Raw genomic sequence first — 21,871 nt, 5'->3', positions numbered from 1 at the left:
GTACTAGTCCTCAATTTTTACACTGATTTTGGAAATTTCATTTCCTATGTTTATTTATTAATATTTATTAGTGTCGCCATAAGGGACCTGCTACCATTGTTATTGCTATTTCGATGGCATGCTATCACAGCATAGCAGATGGGGGGAGGTCCATGTGTCATAATCGGAACATGGTCCGCCGTATGTGCACCGGCATAACACCACAACCTAAGCGGTTGATCTCCAGCTTTTCCTGTACCTCTTGATTCACCTGTCATGCCTCCCCCACAATACCATGAGAAGCACTGGATCACCCTTATGGAAAAATGCATGATTCATGTGGGTTACCTTTGCATAACATATTGATTTGTAATTAAGCGATGGTTCTGTTACACTGCATTGCTTATTAATTTATGTTATGTCGCTAATTGCATTGCCAATGTCTTTAATAAATTTGATAACATTAAGGTATGTTAAGCTAATATTCGGGGTAGAGATTTCTAAAATACCTGGATAGTCTGTTGGTGCTCCTAGATCTTTCTGATTTTCCTTGAGTTCTTTCCTTTGCATATTATATATGGGACAGATGTTAAATACGTGCTTTAATTTGTTGGAGTCACACAATATGGACAGGTTGTATTTCCAGTGTAACTGGTCGCCAGGTATTTTCCATAGCTGCTTGCAAGTTTTGTTTTCCCTGTTCTTATTCTATGAATGATTTTTTTATCATCATTATGTACTAGTTTTGGAGGTCTAATATTTCTCCTAACTTCACTTTGGATAGAATACAGTGTGTGTCCTTTGGTAGAGCTCATCCGTTCGTGTTGTCATTTGGTATATATTTCCTTTCTGATGATACTATATATTTCGTGCACACTGTATTTAAGTGATACAGGGTCTGGGTCCTGGAGTATCTGTTTGGCAACTTGATCTGCCTTTTCGTTGCAAACTATCCCAATATGTGATCGGATTCAGAAGCATTCCCATGTTCGGTTGTTTTCTTCTAGGCTTTTAAGAATGTAAAGAGTTTTCTTTATGAAGTTGTCTCGAGTACTGGATTCTCCTGTTTCGATAGTTCTAATAACGCTTAAGGAATCACTAATGATCACCGTTTGTCAATATTGTTATGTTTAATTCAAGAAGTCAAAGTACGTTGGAAAAGATATCCTCTTAATTTTGGTTCATGGATCGACGCTTCGCAAGTCATCGACTATAAAAAGAAGTGACCATCATACCTTTCAGCATAGCCTCAACAACAACAGTAACCAATTCTTCTCTAAGTTCTTCTCTGCAAGATCTACAAAAGCAACCATTGTGTGTGTGGTGTGGAGAACGTGTCCCTAAAGCGCAATTTTTTTCTGCCAATTTTTTCGGTACTGTCATCGCCAAATTGAGTTTGCAACAAGGAGACAAACAATTGTGGACCATTTTACTGGGCAGTTGCATCGGCTACCTTTCCCCTAATCCTTCCCTGAAATATTCTAACGGTAACAACGAGAGTCTGGCGGCCAACGTCAGTCATCCTTCCAACAATCACCATCGAAACAACGATAACCCACTTTTGGACACTCCTCTTACCTCGAGTGACACCTTGGACAGCAGAACTCTGGAATTACGAATAACCAATTTTACTTAACTTTACCCAGTGACAGTTGCATGGAAGTGTATCCCCCATTCACTACTCACAAGCATTTGACAACTCAATATCTGAAATAATCACCAAGTCAACAAGATTAAGTTTGGAATTTTATACGAAAGTAGTTTCTCTTTTAATAACTTCAGTGGTCCATGGACAGTATGTCCAAAACCTAGTTCAAAATGACTAAAACCTAATGATTCTTGAACTAATTCCCTAACAGCAAATGAACACCCTGATTCCAATCTTTTCCAGTATCAAAGCAACATGACCGAATCATATGCTTCAGAGTTTGATGAAATCTCGCTAAAGCCCCTGACTTTCAGGACGATAGGCAGAACCATGTCTTTATCTGTGTTCACGAACCCAAAAAAATTTTAAAAATCGTCCCCTCTACTATGTTGTAGGAATAGTATGTCTATTAACATTACCCAACTTTGTCTTGCTTGAGTGGTAGTATTTTTGTGCGTTTGTAAGTGTAATGTATGTTATCACACTTGCCCTTTTCGTTGGATAATCGATGTGGCTTTTTAGTCACTGCTTATGGTGTGGTAGATAGTATCGCAAAGAACTTGCGAATAGTATATCAAAATGTGTGTGTTGCTAGCAATATGAAAGACCATGTGTTGAGTTGTATATAAAAAGTGGTGCGTTAGACACTATAACAAACTGTGGGTACTGAATGTTAAATAAATAATGTAAAAGTGTGTTGGATAAGTACTTAAAATGTCGAGTGTTGGTCAGTATCTAAAGGTTATAACATAAGCTTTTATGTAGATAAATATGAATTTTTCAGCATGCGGATTGCCTAACATGGTCCCCAAGTTAAAATTACAGTTCCTAACGTATCCCAAATGTTTCTTACATTTTAAACTTGTATATATTTTAAACCAGATTTCTCGTATGCACCCATGGATTTTTCAACATGGAGACTGCATATAATGCTCTCCAACTTAATATAACATTTTTCGTAAGTATCAATAGTGTCTTCTACATGTTAAACCAATCGTCATTTATAACATAAGTATTTCCCCGTACGTAACTATACATTTATCAACATGAAAAGATTCTCCAAGTCAACATTACATTTTCCTTAAGTGCCCATGTAAAACCTAGGAGCATCTTTTATATAGAACTTTCCGTACGTACCCATATAAGCACCACAGCGTAATGTTAATTTCCGCACGCACCCCAACCATCTCATGTTACTGGTAGTGAGACCCTTCTGAACAACATTACTAAAGTGGTAGGGAACTTGCTATATATAGCGTATGGTGGTTGTGATAAATTCTGGTGTTATAAAATATAAGTAGTGTGCGGCTCATTTTAACAATTTGCACACTTCTCAACATTAAATATTCAATTTCAGTAATTCATATATATATATATATATATATATATATATATATATATATATATATATATATATATTCATATATATATCAGTGGTCAACAAAATGGGATAGATTTTAATACATACATGAAGACATAACAGAATTGTTAGGTTGCTAGGCACAATAAATAACTGTAGAAATGTTTTAATATCACGTTTAGTGATTTTTGTATTATTAATATATTTTTAATTTGGGTGAATGTGGTTGGCACTTACTTCGTACGGGGTTGTATCCCGTTGTCCATGTTGGTCCAAATCGGTCTTTCTGGTCGTTGTGTTTTTGGTCTCTTTTATATCCTCTAACACTATTTAGCTTAATATATTCGTTTTCTGGGATAAAGAGTTAAGTTTAGATGTGAATATCTTCACATCAAATGCCCAAATATAGACTAACTCCACTGCCAAAGTACTTGTGTAAGTGCGAATCACAATTCACCCGCCATAATACTTTTGGGCATTTCTAAGGTGTTGTTAAGTGTCAATCGATATACTCTTGTGTTTCCCTCACGCACTTACGACCAAGGTTTATCCCATCAATCTCTGCGTAAGACCAGTGGGTCTAAAGGGTATAAATACCAGTCGTGTGCCGTATTTTAGCAGACCCATGCCGACCGGCAGAGAGACTACCTATACGAAATAAGAGGACAGCGAAATAGAGCTAATACGACAGCGGTATGCTTACTATAGAGATCACATTATACCAATATAAACCATTACAGACGATATAATATTCCAAATGATATGAAATAAACTTACAATATATTCCTCAATGTTGAAGATTGATTCCCACCCCCTCCCCCGTAGAGTTAACAGTGCGATACTACAATAGCTTTGGTTGAACCGATGGCCTACATCTATATTGACTCGAGTGATAAAACAATAATCTATTCTACTGTTATATAATTGTTGCATATGGAAATTCAACTAGATACATATATTAAAATATCAGTACTGTTGCCACGGTAAGTGACTAAACATATATAGAAGGGAGCATTCATTGTACTATTCCTACAGGGAGTATTCATTATTTCCATATTACATTAAAGTGACATGAAGTTGGCTATAAAGAAGAAAAACAATTCTAAATTTATATTTCAAAGTAATAGTGCATTCTGGACCACAACAATACTAAACTCACTGGGAAACACATTCGAGTGGTATCGTTTTTCGTGTTCTACAACTCAATTCGTTTTGGGTTGTACTCTTTCCTGAGAGATACATTATTTGTTTGCAGTGATTATTTTATTATGTACGTTCTTAACTTTGCTCTGAGCCACACATTTATGTAATTAAAGAATTTTAGGCATTGTCTACTCGCTTGGACCTATTTCAGAGTTTTGACTTCATTCTTGATCTGTTCATGCATATGGTACCGTGAACATTTACCATTATTAGCGTTTATTAAATTGTTGAAACTTGAATAGCTTTCCAGTCTTGTGAATAAAATCCCAAGTTGACATCTAGTAAAAGCTGACCTTGTGCAGACCTAAAGCTCGGGACGCTACACTTACAAACCCCCAAATCTACTATCCACACAAACGTACACACACACACACACACACACACAGTATCAGACCTAAAGCTCGGGACGCTACAGTGGTAATGATCCTTATGGTATATGTAGGTAGCACGTGTCATTGTAAGGATCCTTTTGGTAACAGTACATATATAGCTAATATAAAATCAATCCTCTTTTTATTTTTTATTTTAAAAAATTACATTACTCATGTAGTTGCATTAACAGTATACTGTACAGTGTAATCCCTTTCTGAAATAAATAATTTTCGAGAAGTGTTGCAATCAATTGTATTTGACCGTAGTACAGTCTAATTTACGTCAATATATCTATTCTACAATCTTCTCTACTGCAGATTAAAATCTGAAGTTGATATAATTACTTCATCAAATGGAACCCGGTTAATATCTTTCCTAACAAATTTTGCATTTTAGCTTAATTCACTGCTTATTTCAGCACTTTCATGGCTTGTATATGTGTCATTTGACACTACTATCTCATATACTGATCATGTTTATCAGATCTCTAGAGTGCGAATTTACATTAATATCTCTTATTCTAATTACATTTGACAGATCTCAAGAGTGCGAATTCACATTAATATCTCTTATTCTAATTACATTTGACAGATCTCAAGAGTGCGAATTCACATTAATATCTCTTATTCTAATTACATTCGACAGATCTCTAGAGTGCGAATTCACATTAACATCACATTAATATCTCTTATTCTAATTACATTTGACAGATCTCAAGAGTGAATTCACATTAATATCTCTTATTCTAATTACATTTGACAGATCTCAAGAGTGCGAATTTACATTAATATCTCTTATTCTAATTACATTCGACAGATCTCAAGAGTGCGAATTCACATTAATATCTCATATCTAATCACGTTTTTAAGAGCTCAAGATTACGAAGTCGTAGACGAGTATATTATATTCCACAAAACCGATTAAAATAATAAGGAAAGGTAATGTATATCTACATTTTATAAGCGGCATTCTCGACAAAAATAAAAATGATCATGGCAAGGAAAAAATATAGGAGTATTTTTTTTTCTATTCATCACTCCTTTTTCCAGATAAGCTTAATTAAATATAACTTACTCTGCTGCTCTGTATTATTATTGTGAATAGCCCTCATCGTGCGCTTCTTCTATTTAGCTACACTCATCTCAAATATACACATTGGTTAGGACTGGTGCTTTTGAATGCCCGAAAATGCGATCAGAAATAAGCAAAATATAAAACAAGAAAATGATCTTTCATACAAATGGCAATGGAAATTTGAATATCAGTTATGTGTACAAAAAAAAGGAAATAATATTTTTACCTTAGTAGGCCGTATGCCCACGAACATTATAAAGGCGAGATAAGAACACAGTTCGTCTCCATCGTTCTGTTCGATAGGATGAGTACGAATGAAAACACGTATGAAATTTACATGTGTTAGATGGTTACATAAAGTGTCTTTCTCAGAAAAATAAAACCATGTTTAATATTGAACTGGCATTTTTGAGGACTTAAATGCAGAAATCTGGCCCAATTTGAGATTTTGGACGAAACATGCATGTTTAAAAATAAAAAGCAGTGTTAATTTTACATTATATTATATATGTTGCAGTGGACAGAGATTATGTATTACCATAATTAACATTCTTACAAATATATGTGTGTATGTGTGTGTGTGAGAGAGAGAGAAAGAGAGACGGAGACAGAGAATACTTGTGTATACGTGTGTTTATGTATGACGAGATATAATTGGGGTGATGCTAAAGCCGATTTTAATTCGTTGGGTTTTGGATTGTAACATTAACTTTTTCTGATAGCATTTCGTTCCCATGGAAGAACAAAATTTTAAGTGGAGCACACAAAGGTAATGTTTTTAGTCCATGACCAATTTCAACATTTGGCATCCACCCAACGCCCAAAACTTATCATGTCATTGTGTTGTGGGTTCCTTCATCAAGTGATGATCCTGGCTTAACTGCTGAATTTGCAACGCTTTTAATCCGGCCTTGGGAGTACTGACGAAAACCGAGATACTACATTTACGTAGACTACATGTACTTAAGTTCGATCTGGTCTATGGGCAGACGTCACCGCCAAAATTGCATTAATCAAATGATGTAGTATGAAATGAAATGATTTAACCCAGCAAATGAAATGATAAATCTAGATTCCAAATGATGTGGTGTCACATGAAATGATTTAACGAACAAAACGGATTGATGAAATCTGCTTCCAAATGACCTAGTATTAAATGAAATTATGTGGTCTAAAATGAAATGATTTAACCCCAAAAATGAAATAATGTATTCAGATTCCAAATGATCTGGCATTAGGTGAAATGATCTGAAGAACAGAATGGAATGATCAACCGATATTCCAAATGACGTGGTATTAAATGAAATGTATGGAAAGTAAACGGTCTGATTCGATTGTTGGGTTAAATCATTTCATTTCATACTACGTAATTTCATTTAATAATAGTCCATTTGGATTCAAAATCCATTAATCACTTTTGTTGTTTAAATCATTTTATTTAATACCAGATTATTTGGAATTTAAATGCATGATTTTTTTTAATTAAATCATTTCATTTTAGACTAAATTTTATTTAATAGCACGTCATTTGGAAGCAGATATCAACAGTCCGTTTTGTTCTTTAAATCATTTTATTTAATACCAGATCGTTTCATTTAACTCCACATCATTTGGAATCTGAATTCATTATTTCATTTTTGAGGTTCAATCATTTCATTTCATGCTACATCATTTCATATCACACAGCAACATTTGGAATCTGAATTCATCATTCCGTTTGTTGGGTTAAATCATTTCATTTCACACTATATTATTTTATTTAATGTCACGTCATTTGGGATCTAAATTCATCATTCGGTTTTGTTAAATCATTTCATGTGACACTACGTCATCTGGAATCTTGATTTATAATTTCATTTGCTGGGTTAAATCATTTGATTTCATACTACATCATTTCATACTACATCATTTGATTAATGTAATTCTGGCGGTGACGGCTGCCCATACTGGTCACACGCGCTTCGTTCATTGTAGATTATCATTCGAGTCGTGTGACTGTCATGTGGGAATTCAGGACAGCTTGTATATAACTAACCTCAATCTGTCATTGAGCTTTAGGTTCTATATTTGTGTCGAACATGAAGAATCCAATGCCGACAGTTTGGGCATTACTGGTGTTTTATTTGTTTATTCACGGATTCACGGCGCAGAGAGTTAATTATAATGGGTTCGTAAAGTGTTTACATATAATCTATCACTGGCACTATATACATATAAACTTTACGAATTAATATACCTTTATTCTTACACCAGATTTGTACCTCTGTTCATCGTACACTGACATTATATACACCTTCCCGAAACAATGTACCTTCATTCCTACACCAGATCTGCACTGTTTATCGTACGCTGGCATTATATACATAAAACCTTCCCGAATAAAAATATACCTTCATTCCTACTTCTGTTTATTGCACAGTACATCACGTGTCAAAGTTGTGCGATTCGAGAGACAACGGCGTAAGCTACAGGCTTGTATCCATTAATGCAGTTCTCATTTTTGGAGGAGGTGCATAATTTACGGTTAGGTTTTCCTACCCTTAATGTTAAGATAACAATTCAGTATGACGAAATAACATGTGAGCCAAAGCATATATGTCAGCGATTTCAGTAAGTATCCCCACGTAATCCCTATCCTATGTTGTGCAAACATTCTTCCCGAAATTTTAAACGCAGTAACACACCGCCCTATTACTGGTTTGAAGTAATGCTATTGCATGTTTCCATTTTAAAACGATTAAGAAAACCCAATGTTATTCATACATTCCTGCATCAAAAAGGCATACCCCTAAAGGTGTTGTTGTTGTTGTTGTAGGGTTTAACGCCATTTTTCAGCATACGATAGGCTATACATGGCGGCCAGTATTAATGGTGGAGGAAGAACCCGGGAAAACCCCGGAAAGAACCACCGACCCACGAGAAGCTACTGGCAAGCTTTCTCACATACCCACATTAGCCGAATCCGAGACTCGAACCCACGCAGACAGAGGTGAGATGGCAGTGATCCGTAACGGAGAGCGCTTTAGACCACTCGGCCACTCGGGGCCCCTCCCTAAAGGTGAGACAGACACATAATCCTCTTCGAGAAGCGACGGATTTTATAGAATGTTTAAACTGAAGTAGTTTGTTTGAATACAGTGACGTCACTAGGGATGGTGTCATCCAGTGCGGTAACTCATGGTGTCACACCCATCGGCCTCCTTCCTGCACAAAAGTTAAAAAATTGTATAGACAGTCATGTACGGTAACTCATAGTATCACCCCCGTGGATCCCCTTCCTGCATAAAAATTCAAAAATCGTATAGACAGTCATGCGCGGTAACTCATGGTGTCACCCCCATGGACCCCCTTCCTGTACAAAAATTCAAAAATTGTAGAGACAGTCATGTGCGGTAACTCATGGTGTCATCCCCATGGACGTCCTTCCTGCTCAAAAATTCAAAAATTGTATAGACAGTCATGTGAAGTCATGGTTTCACCCCCATAGACCCCTTTCCTGCACAAAAGTTCAAAAAATTAGTCATGTGCGGTAACTCACCCCCATGGACCTACTTCCTGTGAGAAAAAAAATCAAACCTTTTATAGACAGTCATTTTGGTGTCATCCACTCTGATGATATCATCCGGTAAGGTCCGCACCCCCACCCCCCAGTGACGCCACTCTTTGAATAATATAACACGTAATCTACCGTTATATCTGTCGACATGAGTAATGTTCCGCTCAGTAGACCATAGAAATACTGTGATCCCCATATACATTATATAGTCTCCACCTGTCGATCAATTTATGTTCAGCTTAAGAGCCCAATAAACTACATACCACGTTTTCCTTTGTAATAATTCTGTACTCTTCATTTGCTTATGATTTCTGTATGGTGTTAGACTATATGCCATACACATGCATCCCTATTTCTGACCACAATATTCTTTTCGTTTCTTTGTTCTTGCTTGCAACCGTTCCGGTGGCCTAGTGGTTAGAGCGTCCGACGCGGATGCGAGAGGTAGTGGGTTCAATCCCCGGCCGAGTCATACCAAAGACTTACAAAAATGGTACTAACAGCTGCCTCGCTTGGCGCTCAGCATTAAGAGGTTAGTGTTAGGACTGGTCGGTCTGGTGTCAGGATAATGTGACTGGGTGGGACATCATGCCACATGTCTGCGGCATGATGCCCCAGTGCTAGACATCACTAAAAACTGGCACTTGCAGACATCGTAGCGATATGACTGAAAAATTGTTAAAGTTACATCACAACAACACATAACAACATCTTTGTTCTTGCAGCAATAATACTGCACATGTATTTAATGAGAAGTTCCCCGTCTTCTGATGATAAAATTATATCATCTTTATCTTGTAACAGAAATGATCTCCTGATCTCTCGTTAAGAAACAGGAAATAAGAAACCAAAATAGGAACTAAATCAGTTGTCCAGTTCTCTCCCTATTTACATATATACATACGGTGCTAAACGCATTTGCTCTTACTTACTACGTTACCTTTCGCAAATACCTCACGCACATCGTAAACAACCAGTACAATGGGAAATAACTGAATTATTTTTAAGAACCCACTTGATGATCGACATATCCAGTGGGTAACGATTCCAAACTAGTAAACAGGTTTATTAATAATATTATTATTAATGATCATAAACACCTAAGTAAAGACCTGTTCAGAGATCTATATGTACTCTACAGGCGTTATTTATATTTTAAAATAAAATGTATATCTGTGTAAACAAAATATCTTCCTTGCAGATAATCATTACAATTTACAGTCATTAATAAAGATTACGAAACATACAGATATACATAATACACATTCAAACACACGCGAGCATTCAGATAAACTTAAACAATTATAGCATATCATGTACCCTGGCCCGTCCGTATGCACCCACAGACGTAGCCTGACGCGTCATGATGTACCCACAGACGTAGCCTGGGCGTCATGATGCACCCACAGACGTAGCCTGGCCCGTCATGATGCACCCACGGACGTAGCCTGGCCCGTCTTGATGCACCCACAGACGTAGTCTGGCCCGTCAGGATGCACTAACAAACGTAACCTGGCCCGTCATGATGCACCCACAAACGTAGCCTGGCCTGTCATGATACACTTACAGACGTAGCCTGGCCCGTCATGATGCTCGCACAGACGTAGCATGGCCCGTCACTTATTTCGACTGCAAGAACAAACCTAAAGACCTAATAATGTTTCCTACCTTAAATATATTTTTTAATTTTTTTATATATATATTATATTTTCCAAATTCATGGTGTTTGTTATTTTAATCAAATCATTATATATGTTTTTTTATCTTATATGTGTTGTCTAATGTTGTAAAGCGCTTACAGCCTCTAAAGATTAGGCACTATACAAAGTCCTCATTATTATTATTATTATTATTATTATGATGCACCCACAGACGTAGCCTGGTCCGTCATGATGCACCCACAGACGTAGCCTGGTCCGTCATGATGCATCCACAGACGTAGCCTGGTCCGTCATGATGCACCCACAGACGTAGCCTGGTCCGTCTTGATGCACCCACAGACGTAGCCTGACCCGTCTTGATGCACCCACAGACGTAGCCTGATCCGTCTTGATGCATCCACACACGTAGCCTGACCCGTCTTGATGCACCCACAGACGTAGCCTGGCCCGTCATGATGCACCCACAGACGTAGCCTGGCCCGTCAAGATGCACCCACAGACGTAGCCTGGCCCGTCATGATGGACCCATAGACGTAGCCTGGCCCGTCATGATGCACCCATAGACGTAGCCTGGCCCGTCACTTATTTCGACTGCAAGAACAAACTTAAAGACCTAATAATGTTTCCTACCTTAAACATTCTCTTTTGGTTTTTTGTTGTTTTTTATTTTTTATTTTTTCCAGTTTCATGATTATGCGCTATACAAAGTCCTCATTATTATTATTAGTATTATGCACCCACAGACGTAGTCTGGCCCATCATGATGCACCCACAGACGTAGCTTGACCTTAAGGATTCACCAAAGATGTAGCTTGACTTAAGATTTCATCAAAGGATGTAGCCGAATTATAAGATTTCACTAAAAGATGTAGTTTGACTAAGGATTCACCAAAAGATGTAGCTTGACCCTAAAGATTCACCAAAAGATGTAGATTGACTCAAAAGATCTACCAAAAAAAAAAATGTAGCCTGACTCGAGAGATCAGACACATTTAGTTTTTTGTTAAATTGCTGCCTTTAAAATAAATTGATTACATGTTCTATATCAGACTATATGAAAATAACGTCAATAAAAAGCAATTCTTTTTCACCATGAATATCCATGATTTTATATCTGGTTACTTTCAACCTTTCTTCCCCCACCTCCACGCCCCGCCGTACACAAACGCTTACCTGCACACGCACATATACTCATCCTAAACCCATTCACAGACTGTTGCCACAGTTTGTTGCTCTAAATTCTGTCGCATATATCGTTTGTATGTATGTTATATCTGAAGTTACAAAAATTTGATCAATAATTATTCAGATATCACAACTTTGAATACAGTGATTTTAACCTTTTGACTGTTTGTTTGGGACTACAAGAAAGGAAGCATAACATAAAACATTTCATGTTGCTTATGGTTTCAGTAAAAACACGTAGCCTACCAAGGTTAGTATACCTGAACCCAGTGGCTTAGAAGGAGTCAAGGTAACGGACAGACAGACTGGCATCCTACCAAATTTAGTATATCTCAACCCAGTGGCTATGAAGGAGACAGGATAACGGACAGGCAGACTGGTATCTTACCAACTGTAATAATCTCAACCCAATGGCTAGGAAGGAGTTGGGAAAAAGTACAGTCGGACTGGTATCACAATATCACTCGATAATAAAGGAATAATAATACAGAAACAACAATGACTGCTGAGTATTAACGACGACAAGAAAGGACTAACGCCCTCGAAATAAAAAAGACTATTGTATGATATGTGTCAGCTGGTTGCAAAAGAATTACAGGGCTGCCAATATTTTGAACCGCTAATAAAACTGCAATTTTATGGTATAATACATGTTCGTTACATTCCTTTCTACAGTTACAAGGTTCTCCGCGTGTTACCTCGAAACGAAGAACAGCTGGTTTTGCTTCAAGACATTATTTTCAAAGGAAAGGTATGTATATCTACATTTTATAAGCGGCATTCTCAAAACAATGTAGCGTTAAGTACATTTCGGATATCATCTTCTTGGAATAATTTGAAGTGTAATTGTTTTCTTTCACGGTTATCTAAAAAGTTTAAATGTCAACCGCACTTCAGTTTGATAATAAACTGCTGGTGTTAATCTTGTTTTCTTCGAAGCATATTTAAAAAAATAAAAATATTACATGAATTAAAGGACAGGAGTTCAAAAAATATACTGTTAAGTTTCCTCATGGACTGATGTAAAACTTTATGGAGTTTTTAATAATGCCTTCGAGTCTTAATAAATGTTAAATAAGTGTTAATAAATTTGGTTGTCATATACTTGATGGCCACGTAATATCTATAATACCAAGGAAATCTCATGAACAGAACATTTTAAAAGCATGAGAAGAGATTGAGCAATGTTATTGTATATTGGAATATACTAGTCAAGTTTTCTAATTCAGAATATTTATGAATGAGGTTAAATAAAATATTTTCATTTTAAAAATATATTTTCAGTCTATGATTGCACTGAACTATGTTTAATATATAGACGTAGAGTAAGTCTGTGTACGTGTATGTCTATGTGCGCGCGCGAATGCGTGATGTGATCTGCGTTTGAATTATGCAAAGCTGTTGTTTCAAAAGTTATGAACAATCAATCTTCAGGAAATAGACGTGTGGCGGGCACCCTCCGCTGTTAATTCTACGGTAGACCTGAATCTGTCACCAAATTCGTTTGAAAATATCATCTCTGAACTCAAAGCCAATGGTATTTACAGTGAAGTTCTAATCGAGGATGTACAGCGGGCAATTGACAACCAACAGCAGGTTGTAAACAAACATGTTTCTGTGATGCAGGGCGATGACTTCGATTACGGAAAATATCACACATTTGAAGAGGTATTTATTATTATTACTATTATTATTATTATTATTATTGTATCGCTTTTCCGGGGAAATTGCAAGACGTAGCGAGCATGATGTTAGCCGTCGGCAGTTGTGTCAACACAATGTTAACTTTGCATTCAAATAACTCGAAAAAAGGCGAGACAATGTGTATATACACAGGAAAAAATAGACCAGTGCTTCTCTTTACAAATCCTAGAATATACGACCCAAAATCTTGCAAAGTAGATTATATACGTATTCGTGTGTGCTTTGAATTCACAACTTTTCCACGGAATTCGTGGGTGCTACAAACCGCGAACTAAAAGACACAATACACACGAGTCCATGTTAAAGGAAGTATACATCCTTCCTCATCAGATGCCCTTTCCTATTGCCAAATCTGAACATTCGATATCTACAAAAAAGGTATGAATTCAAGTGTTACAGGATCGACCTGGAAATTTGCTCGGATCAAATGACAACACAGCATAATGTGATGAAAGACGGAAGTTTATGAAATGAATTTTATACACACACACACACACACACACACGTCACGTCTCCTTCAATTTACTTTTTCCAAATATTCACAAATAGGAAAACAAAAAAATTATTAATACATTCAAAGGTATGACGACGGTAAGATTCAAATAATCTCATGTAATGTCAGGTAATGAAAATGAGATTCATATAATCTCATGTAATTAAATAAAGATTCAAATAATCTCATGGAATTAAAATATTATTCAAATAATCTCATGGAATGAAAGGACTCAATTGTACTCAATTGAAACAACAACCAATTGAAACAAACACGACTCGGTCATTTGTACAGCAGTATGATTCATAAGCCTTTGTAAAAACTTGCAAATGTGTCCACTGACAAACCACAAAGTTCACCCGAATTCTTGGGTTGGCCCACACTTGTATCGGCAGCACACACCCTTCATGGAGCCACCATGCGCACAATTTTACAAATTAGCGGTTTCGTCTTTGTATGACCTTGATGGTCACATCATTTTCCATGTCTATATAGACACAGACGGGCAGAGAGACAGCCTGATATACGCACAAACAGCACACAGTTCTCTTGAATTAGGCTGGCCTACTTGTATTGACCACACCCACCCTTCATGGATCCACCATGCGCACATACATATGTATAGACATATGTACAGACAGCTAAATAAAAACAAACTGGTCATAATAACAGGTACAGAATTACAATCTATAGATACATGCTACTAAATTAATCCCCTAATAGCAATGTGTAACAATTCAAAAGTTCACAACGTTTCAGATCCGCGTAGTAGTAAAGGCATCAGTAGTTAAGTGGGGTACATTAGCGACAATGGGAATTAGCATTACAGAGACCCCTGGGTCAGATTAGCGACAAGGGAAATTTAACATGGTGAAAAATCGTGGGTCAGATTAGCGACAAGGGAAATTAACATGGAGAAAAATCGTGGGTCACTCTAGCGAAAAAGGGAATTTAACATGGAACTATAGTGTGGGTCTGTCTAGCGACAAGGGGAAATTAACATGGGGAATAGAGTTTGGGCTTTTGGGATTTTTTAAAAAATTTTTTAAATTTAAATTTAAATTTAAATTTAAATTTTAAAAAAGGGTAGGCAGTGGAAAGGCTATCTCTTTTCGAGAAATATGGCTGGCCCTGAAAAGGGCCTTTGGGTTTTCTTCTTCTTCTGCTTCTAATTTCTTCTTTTTCTCCACCAAGTTCTTATTTTATCTCCAACACTCTTTCTCTTCTTCTCTTTCTTTTTCTCCTGCTCTTCTTTCTTCTTCTTCTCTTCCTCCTCTTCTTTCTTCCTCTTCTCATTTTCTTCTTCTTTTTCAATCTTTTCGTTCCATTTGCTTATTCTTATTCTTTCCTCTTCATCCTCCTTCTCCTCCTTTATCTCTTTCATGACACCACTAATCTTGTCCTTTACCTTTTTTAAGTTATTAATTTCCATCTTTACACGATGGGGACTATAGGAATAATGGTCTTCAACCAGTCTTATTAACATCTGCTCCATCATTCCTAAGTTGTCTAAAACGTCTTGTAATGTTTGTATTTTGTCCATTTGGTTAGAAGCCATCTTCTTTTTTTATTCTTTGCAGAATGGTTTGAACGACGAATACTATGGGTTCTTATACTTAAAGCGCGTACGTGAAGGAAAACATCCCCCTAAAACGTAAAATTGATCTTACCTAGATCATGACCAAACAACGCGCGAACGTGAAGGAAAACATCCCCCTACTTTTTCATTTCATATAATAAAACCCAAACTATACTTTCTCATTTCATATAATAAAAACCCAAACTATACTCTCCACATACGCTAAGAAACAATAAACAAAATCCATAATCTACTATCCACACAATCTTACGTGAGCGCTTACAAAACCCAAACTATACTCTTCACATACGCTAAGAACAATAAACAAATCCATAATCTACTATTCACACAATCGTACGTGAGCGGGTACAAACACAAACACACAAACACAAACACACAAACACAAACACACAAACACAAACACACAAACACATACGCTAAGAAACAATAAACAAATCCATAATCTACTATCCACACAATCGTACGTGAGCGGGTACAAACACAAACACACAAACACAAACACATACGCTAAGAAACAATAAACAAATCCATAATCTACTATTCACACAATCGTACGTGAGCGGGTACAAACACAAACACACAAACACAAACACACAAACACAAACACATACGCTAAGAAACAATAAACAAATCCATAATCTACTATCCACACAATCGTACGTGAGCGGGTACAAACACAAACACACAAACACAAACACACAAACACATACCCTCACACTATCTTAAAAAAGAGTTAGTGTTTATATTCACACTACTCTACCTACACATTGGCAAATTGATGGTTATTTCTTTTCTAGAGTATTGGGTAGCCCTGAAAAGGGCTGTTTTTTTGGAACTTCATGGACACCTGGTTAATGGTGGCACCTTCCACGCCTGGCGCCACATACACATCTTATCCCCCAGTTACTTTTTACTTTTTTGGGGGAGAGAGCAGAGGCAGGATATGTCGCTTCAGAATCCCAATTTTCGCTCTCTGCGATTCTGAAATTTATTCTTCTTCTCTTCTTTTCCTTCTCCTCCTCCTCTTCTTTGTTTCTTCTCTCCTCCTCTTTGTATCTTCTTTCCTCTTCTTCTTTATATCTTCTCTCCTCCTCTTCTTTTTTTCTTCTTTCCTCCTCCTCTCTTATCCTTCCCTCCTCCACAATGGCTTCCGCGGCCAGTTCATTCAACAGGCGCCTGGCAGATTCCAGATGCACATGAAGTTCCAACAGTTTAGACAGTCTCGTGTTCATTTTTGGTGTTGATCAATCAACAAGGGTAGCTAGACTGCCCAGCGAGTTTCAATTTATAGTGAAAGCGCGGACGTGAAGGAAAACATCCCCCTAAAAAAACATAAAATTGATGCTACCTACATCATGACCAAAAACAACAACGCGCGGACCTAAAAGAAACACTCACTCACTTTTTTATGCTACCCATCACTATTTTAAAATTTTTTATAAATCACTTCATTAGACTATCCACATACGCAAAGCAATCCAATCTAACTCCAAATATACACCTCAAACACCAAAAAAACATGATTTTAATCTACTATTCATACCAACTTACTTAAGCACTTACTAACACACAAACACATACCCTCACATTTTTAAAAAAAGAGTTAGTGTTTATTTTCACACTACTCTACCTACACACATTGGCAAATCGATCGTTATTTCTTTTCTAGAGTATTGGGGTAGCCCTGAAAAGGGCTGTTTTTTTGTTTGCTATGGCATTCTTTTTTTAGTTTCTAAGAATGCGATGTCCTCTGAGGATAGACTTTCTGGCGATAGGTCTGCTTCTTCGGAAAGAAAAGAAGAACTCTTTGGTGTCGATACGGCAATCGACAAAGCCTCTGTCAGGTTCAGGTTGCTGCTGCTGCTGCTCTTGTTGCTGTTGTTGCTGCTGTCTCTGAAGTCTGTACTTCTCTGTCCATTCTTCTTTTTCCCTGTTCATTTCTTCTCTGAAGAGCTCTTCTATCAGGTCTTCAGTGATTTTTAACATTCTCACATTCTCTATTTCTTCTGGCTTCGGTATCAGACTGTGTCTGACCCTATGCAAATTCACGTAGGCTTCGTTGAGTTTAGCTAGTTTGGAGCACATCTTCTTAGGAGGATGAGTCGACAATGGATGGTTAGACTGGAAACAACCCGGTTCTTAAAGTTAAAGCGCGGACGTGAAGGAAAACATCCCCACACGGTTTTTGAGTCGCAACGTTTAGTGAGTGTCATGAGAGGGATAGTAAGAAATGAAAGAGCATCAATCCAACATTCTTATAGCTAAACAAAAGACAAAGGCATTTTTTTCAAAACACAACATTTTTTATTCAAAAATCACTTAACACTAAACAACAACTCTAACATTTTTAACAATCATCCAACAATATAACATCAAACAATTTTTTTCAAAACACAACATTTTTTAATTCAAAAATCACTTAACACTAAACAACAAGAACTCTAACATTTTTTAACAATAATCCAACACTAAAAGTTTCTCTACTAGGTAAAGAGGGATAACAGTCTTCCATGGTTTCTAGTAATCTAGGATGACTTCTCTCAAACTGTTGATTTCTATGGTATTATCGAATTCTGCATACAGGATGACGTTCACCGTTTCATCAGGGTCTCGGTCTTTAAACTGAATTTCCACACGAATCTGGCCGGATTTTATAGGGTGGAAATGTCCCTCGTCGCTGCCTTGGTCTGGAGTGAAATCGAAAGCCCACAAAGCGTAGCCTCCTGCATAATCCTCGTACGTAATACCGTGACTGGTATTGGTTCCTAACTGTCCGGTGGCTTCGTACAGGGACAAGTACGATCTCAAGTAATTCTTCTTGGTAAAGTCAGGTTCGAAAGGTCGGGTACACAAGGTCTTGCCATCGCGACTGACTTCGATTTTGGACACGCCAAAGTGTTGAAAGTAGAAAGGATTTTTTTCGGCAGCTCCGTTGAAGGCTGTATTCTCGACGATACCAACGATCAAACGTTTGGGTAACTGTCCTTGGAACAGATGATCTTCGATCATGGATCGCTGTCCCTTGGGAATGGTGAAGGTTTTCACTTCCACGCGTCGTATGGGATACTTGGCGGTCGTTCTACTCAACGTCTGACTGATGTCGTTTCCCACTTTAGGTAACACTTCCACACGGCGTACGTAGAGTCTGGCTTCTAGGATTTTGGTTTTGTAACCGTCACTATCAGCCATCAAATGGAAAGCGGCACTGCTACGATTCAGTCTCAGGCGGACATCCACCCCGTTCAGCAAATACTTTTCTTGCAACCACATGTCCAAATGCAAACGATCCATCAGTTCTAAACTTGTGTCGGCTCCCGTGATTCTCTTTCTTCGTTCTAGAAATCCATCATTGTTGTCTTTCTTTTCATCAGTTTCCAATATTTCAAACTTGGTAGGTTCGTCAGCTTCCCATACCACACAGGCATTGAGATGAGTGTTCTTGGCATCTATTCCGTACGTCAAGAGATTTTCCAGGTAGGCACGATAAGGGTAAGTATCCATGCTGCTACTGACCAGTTTGTTATTCAAGTACAAGTCCACTCCACTGAACAAGGAATGCATGAAATTGTTGACGGGAGCTACTGCTTCATCGTCTATAGCACCTCCAGTCTTATCTAGAATTTTGACTTTCAGGTACAAGTAACTGCTATTCAGATCGATGTAATCTTCGGGCTGTCCTTTGATTTCAAACTCGATGGGAGCGGAATCGGTCAGTGAGGAGACGGGGTGAAATTCCACCCACTGGGATTCTTGCATGGTCATCATGGTAGGGGGCATGGCAAACAGATTCAGTTCCGTCTTGGAACAAGCGCAAGATTCTCGGTGCATCATTTTTTTTTGTCTCTTTTCTCAATAATTGAAAACGTCTAAGTCTCGAACGGTTCTTCTTTTCTTGGCCTTTCTCGCCTGAAATCTGGTGAAAGGGTGTTTTCTTCGTCGTCTCTTTCTGCCTTGTCCTTGCTGAATGCCTGACTCGTTAGCGTGCAGGGCATTTATAGGTGTTTCTCGTTGGCCTAAAATGTCTTTGCCCGTTTGCTGCAAGACATTTTTGCCTGCCCTCATGAAGGCTTCTTTAGGGTTTTGTTTGTCGATGATGACATTTTGGAGAAATTCTTTGCCTTGCGTCAGTGCCGCATCTTTCAAGGCGTGCAATCCGCGTGTCACCATCGGTTTCAACACCGGGGCCACCGAACGAAAGGCCGATTTTAACATGTCTCCTAAACCGTGTCCTCGCTGTCGAGCAACCCCTCGGTACTCTGGATACATGACTTACTTACTAGTCGTGAGAGAACCGTTTTCGAAAATGGAGTTTCACCGTGACTTTTCCTTTGGTGAATGGAATATTTTGTCCCAGATTTCCTTTTATAGCAATGTTGACCGTGTCCAAATACGACTTACTGACAGGCAAATAGTGAGGATGGACAAATTCGCGGTGGACGTGGTAAGTGTTTCCACCTTCCTCGTCAGCGTTCGTGGCAGAATCCACTTTGAAAGGAATGACACGCAGTAACGGTACGGAGGTGTGTCCCACCACGTTGTACTCCACCACATCGGAATACACGAACATCAAATTCAGTCCTTGGTTCAGTTCTACCGGGGCACGAAATAACTTGCTAAAAGACTCGTTGTCGTAAACGATGGGTAATTCGTTTTTCTTGAGCATGGCCTTTCTCATGTCCATGTCTCCGCCCAACATGTCAAACAATTCAGGACAAAATAAAATGGACACGATTTTACTTCGTTCAAATTTCATCAAGAAGCGACGAGCTGCTTTGTGGTACTCCATGGTGACATTTTTGTTGACATGCTCCAAAGCTTTCAGAAACACGACATTAAACCTGGAGGTTATGGTGCTGACCAAATGTTGACCACTAAAATAATAGCCTGGGGGAATGAACAAGTGATAGGTGGTGTACTTTTGTGTACGGGTTTTCTTGTCATATTTGACATTGCTATCCATCCACTGTTGCATTTGCTCGTCATGAACTTCCACATCAAAAAAATTTTGATTGGGAAGGACATTGAGGACTTGGGTCGGGTGAATCATTTCTACTAAAGCCACTTCCCAATGGGCTTCGTGATCTAACTGGATGGCCTGAGGTAATTTGGCCGTGTAACAGCACAACGTGTTCTTGGGAAACACCTCCATGGAACTGTCACTGGGTAAAGTTAAGTAATATTGGTTTTGGTGAATCATAATTCCAGAGTTCTGTGGCTGTCCGAGGGGATATTACTGGACGTCAGAGGCGTGTCTCCGTCTAAAATGGGGTTCTGGTTGTGATTGAAGTGGTGACTGGCACTGGCACTGGACACAAGGTTCCCGGGGTTCCCGTTCGAGGTGAATTTCAGGGAGGGATTAGGAAGCAGGTAACCGATGCAACTGCTCAATAAAATGGTCCACAATTGTTTGTCTCCTTGTTGCAAACTCAAATTGGCGATGGCTGCCCCGATGACACAATACACCACAAAGATTTGGCAGAAAAAGACGATTTGCGTTTTAGGCACACGTTCTCCACACCACACCCACAAGGGTTGTTTTTGTAAATCTTGCACAGAAGAACTAGGGGAAGGAGGAGTGGTCGACGTAGCTGCGTCTGCTGTGTGAAAAGGCATGATGGTCACTTCTTTTTATAGTCGATGACTTGCGAAGCGTCGATCCAAGAATCAAAACTGGGTGGATATCCTTTCCAACGTACTTTGACTTCTTTGACACGTCGTTTGCCCACTTTACGGGTTCTGCGTTCGAGAATGCTTTCGATGTCGTACACGTCGTCTTCTTTTTTGGTCCACGTTGTAACTCGGGCAAATAAAACGTTCCTTTGAGCACTTCTCCGTTCATGTCTTCCAATTTATAGACGGCAGGATGACGGCCATGCACTCGTCCAGTGACGCGAAACAATTCGGTCGTCCAGTTAGGTAAGTAACCTTTGTCGAAAGTGCGTTTGGTTTTGCCAATGCGCACCCAATCTCCTACGGCCAACTCTCCACTTTTCTTGGGGACAGCCCTCGTCGGGGACGTACCAAACAGGCGCTCAA

At 38.3% G+C, this 21,871-nt stretch overlaps 1 protein-coding gene across 5 annotated transcripts in view; it reads left to right on the top strand.

Moving 5' to 3' along the window:
• Window positions 1-21,871, top strand: part of LOC149785878 (carboxypeptidase B-like) — a 76,766-nt gene that overhangs the window by 25,105 nt on the left and 29,790 nt on the right. Inside the window, exons 1-3 of one of the 5 annotated variants that reach the window (XM_089979868.1) lie at window positions 7,638-7,803; window positions 12,714-12,789; window positions 13,473-13,706. In XM_089979868.1, coding sequence (XP_089835994.1) covers window positions 7,715-7,803; window positions 12,714-12,789; window positions 13,473-13,706 — 399 coding nt within the window. In that variant the 5' untranslated portion in view covers window positions 7,638-7,714. Of the gene's footprint in view, window positions 1-7,637; window positions 7,804-8,089; window positions 8,247-12,272; window positions 12,790-13,472; window positions 13,707-21,871 lie in introns of those variants that run through there. The other 4 variants (XM_089979870.1, XM_089979866.1, XM_089979869.1 and 1 more) reach the window with 4 other exon arrangements.

Source organism: Sinohyriopsis cumingii, chromosome 13 (genome assembly GCF_028554795.1).
Source record: "Sinohyriopsis cumingii isolate HCF-2022 chromosome 13, ASM2855479v2, whole genome shotgun sequence".
Taxonomy (NCBI): Eukaryota; Metazoa; Mollusca; class Bivalvia; order Unionida; family Unionidae; genus Sinohyriopsis; species Sinohyriopsis cumingii.
The sequence above is the reverse complement of the archived record's forward strand: the minus strand, read 5'-3'. Positions and strand labels throughout refer to the sequence as shown.